Source organism: Babylonia areolata, chromosome 29 (genome assembly GCF_041734735.1).
Source record: "Babylonia areolata isolate BAREFJ2019XMU chromosome 29, ASM4173473v1, whole genome shotgun sequence".
NCBI classification, from domain to species: Eukaryota; Metazoa; Mollusca; class Gastropoda; order Neogastropoda; family Buccinidae; genus Babylonia; species Babylonia areolata.
The window spans coordinates 5,373,725-5,377,229 of NC_134904.1; the positions used below are offsets into that span (position 1 = coordinate 5,373,725).

The following is a 3,505-nucleotide window of genomic DNA, read 5'->3' on the forward strand; positions in this document are numbered from 1 at the left end:
CAGACCTTCAAGAAGTTATGTGTTTTATGACTGTGTAGTAGACGCCTCAACATGATCTGTAAAAGATCTGGGTAGGTGAAAGAGCCGGAACATTTAACAATAAAAAGGGGTATCACTAAAATGTTTGAAGCACCGAACCCACGCAGCCCCATTGAATAAGAGCTCAGTCACTGGCTGGTTTCACCTGAATGAGAACTTTTGAAACACGGTGGTGTGTGTGTGTGTGTGTGTCACTGTGTGTGTGTGTGAGAAAGATTCGGATTCGGATGGTTTATTCAAAAAAGGCCTTAGCCCCTTATGAAGGGGTGGTGTGTAAACTTATTTCGAAAACATTATGACATACAGTATATGATACAATAAAACAAAACAATACCTAGACTGATAATCAGGAACAACTAAAAGACCGGATTTTGAATGCTTTGTGTAGATAAGTTGCAAACTGTCTGACTTCTTCTTCACGACGTGATGTCATAAGCAAAACTAGTTTAAACACAGAAGGCTGAGATTAATATTTCTGGGGTATGAAATTATACCTTAGTTCACATAACTTTGGACAACAAAACATGAAATGTAATTCGTTTTCTTCTGCATTTGTGCACAATGGACAATCTTTACTAGTTGGCACCGTATGTGTGAGAAAGAGAGAGAGAGAGAGAGGGAAAGAGAAAATCTAACTGACAGGTTATCAACTTTCTATCAACCTGTGAATGTGATTTATTTTGTTAAAGGCGTTTTGTTCTGGTCCCTCAGTTTCGGTCACCTGTAGTTCCTGATCTACTGATTTCAAGGTCTATCTACTGATTTCAAGGTCTAAGACTCTAAGGCTTGTGCTATTCAGATGATCATGATGAAGACGACACAAATGATGATGGCAACAAACCTATCCACTATATGTGTATCAAACCAGCTGTCTGTTGAAAAAACTTTCGTTCTCTCACTCATTTGCATCCAGCACACACCTTTCCTAAATCATGTAGATGTACAGCAGTGGAAACTCAAAGACATTTCTACAGTAATGAATGCCAAACACAAAATCTAGCTGAGAAAGCTATCCGTAAACATACATGTACATGGATACATAACTACATACATATATACAGACTACATAAGCAGACTTACATAAACACATTACCCAATTCCTTTCTTCATTTTTTTTATTTATTTCTCTGTCTATTCAATCCTTAATATATTTACAATTACATCCTTTCTTCTAGTAAATAAAAAAAAAAGAAGGAAAGCTGCCCTCACACTTCCGCTTCCTGGGGTGGTGGACTGACTGACTCACTGTATGAAAGTCAGTTGTGTCCAGTTATGACAATCAGAACGATAGAGGAGGCAACTGCTCTCATGACTATCTGGGCTAGAATTTGATTATTCTATAACAGTGGAGAGTGTCCAGCCAAAGTTACAGCCTCAAGTTACATCTCTCGGCCAATAAGGCTAAAGGACAGTTTTTGCTGGTCTACAAAGGTCTCTTACCACCCAGGGCTGCAGCACTAAGAGCCAGTGCAGTCCTGCCTCCTAGTTTGAGAGTCATAGGCCTTCACAAAAAAAAAGAAAGACTTATGCTGTAAATGAATTCCCAGTGGAGAAACCATTGATCATGCGGCTCCCACTTTTTATTGTTGGCCCAGCTGAACACTGATGCCAGTCTCTAACAAAAGCTGAGTGCTGGACCTACTGACTGACTGACCCAACCTACCAACTGACTGACTCACCTGCACTCTGCGTGACCAGGACAGGGCAGAGAGGAGGCTGGGGATGAAGGGCACCCCCATCTCCAGCACCAGCACCACCCCCTTCTTATCCAGCTCCCGTGACACGGCGTCCCCCCGCAGGCAGTAGCCCAGCAGCCCGATCAGGTTGGGGTGGCGCAGGAAGCGCAGCAGGAAGACCTCCCGCATCAGCAGGTAGTTGCCCACCGCGCTGCAGAAGTCGATGTCATGGACCTCCTTCAGGCAGGAGCCCCGGGTCATGGGGTCCTCGCTCTGGCTCTTCACGGCCATCATCGCTACCTGCTGCTGCTGCTGCTGGTAGCCATGATTGTTGTTGTAGGGGTCAGCCCAGCTGTAGCTGTTCCGCGGCACGTCCAGCCTCTCCACAAACTTGCGGCGCGAGTACCCCAGGCTGCCCTGCAGCTGGTGGTGGCCAATGTCGCCGCAGGACATGGGGCTGCTCAGGTTCAGCTCCAGCATGCGGTCCTTCAGCACGATCGCCATCTCATCCGCCTCCTTCGCCGACACCCACGTCCGCGGGTACAATAGGCTCAGCACCTCCTGTATCCTTGCTTCAGGGCTGTTCACCTGGTGCAGGACTCTCTTATTGGGTTTGGGATCCTGTGACATGAACGGATGTTGATTGCTGAAGTGAAGGATTTCAGAACTAAGGCCCATGTTCTTACCCATCTTCTCAGACAGCAAGGCCTGTTTCTGAATGGTCGGGAAGTAAGTGCGAAGGCGAGAGTTGGCATCGTGGCCAGCTAAGGTGCTGTAAGTCAGGTAGATCCCAAGGAACAATACGACGACGATGATGATGGCTAGCCAGTTGCGTGATCGTAGACGCTGCATGCGTCGTTTACAAACCATTCTGGCTGTTGGGTATCCTCAGTGATGAAGTGATCTGTCAGACAGATGTGTATGTCTGCCTCAGAGTGGGCTGCTGTAGGTTTAATTCCAAGGCCAATTAGACGTTTTGTGGGTGAGCCTCTGTGAAAATCCTAGCATGTCCAATCCACCTGCAGAAAGACAATACAAAAAATGTATTATAATGATAAACATGTAATATATATCAGGTCCACATCACACACACACAGAGTTTGACACACACACTTTGACACACACATTCTCACACACACACACACACACAAACACACATTGAGTACATATCAATATTTCAACAATAAGTATATATAAATATGCAGAGAAAATCAGCAAAACTGCGTGCTCTTTGATATGTTATACAACAGTTCACAAAAATGATTCTATTTTGTCACTGTCCTAACATTGATTGTTGTTGTCTCATTTGTCATTTATCAGATGGATTCCCCCATCTCCTCAATGAAGGCGGCAGTACAACGCAGGTCCTCCAGTCCTCCATAGAGCTTCCGGGCCACTGGGATTGGGTCGGGCCAAGTTTTCTCTCGGAGCACTTGGTGAAGTGGGCAGGACTGCAGCAGATATTCTGTTGTCTGGCTGCCTGTTATGCAGGAGCACTGCTCTGTGTTGCCGATACGGAGTTTCGTGTATAGGTGGTGTTTCAGGTGGTTGTGGCCTGTCCTGAGCCTGAAAATGGCTACCTGCTCTCGGTGAGTCAGCAGGTAGTACGGGTCTGCTCTGTTGTGGCGTGGATGCTGCTGCTTCCACTTGTTCTGCAGCTTGGCCTTAATGATGGTCCTGGATTCAGAGTAGCTGGAAGACCTGTCCATCTGCTCTTTTGTAGTGCCTTCGTTTGCCAGGGAGTCAGCAGTCTTATTGCCAAGCACGTTGCAGTAGGAGGGCACTGCAGG

The 3,505-nt window shown here is 46.2% G+C and overlaps 1 protein-coding gene across 1 annotated transcript in view; it reads right to left on the reverse strand.

The window, feature by feature from the left end:
* Nucleotides 1-2,585, reverse strand: part of LOC143275042 (uncharacterized) — a 29,545-nt gene extending 26,960 nt beyond the window's left edge. The window contains exon 1 of the mRNA XM_076579106.1: nucleotides 1,719-2,585. Coding sequence (XP_076435221.1) covers nucleotides 1,719-2,585 — 867 coding nt within the window. The remainder of the gene's footprint in view (nucleotides 1-1,718) is intronic.
* Nucleotides 2,586-3,505: the final 920 nt, after the last annotated feature.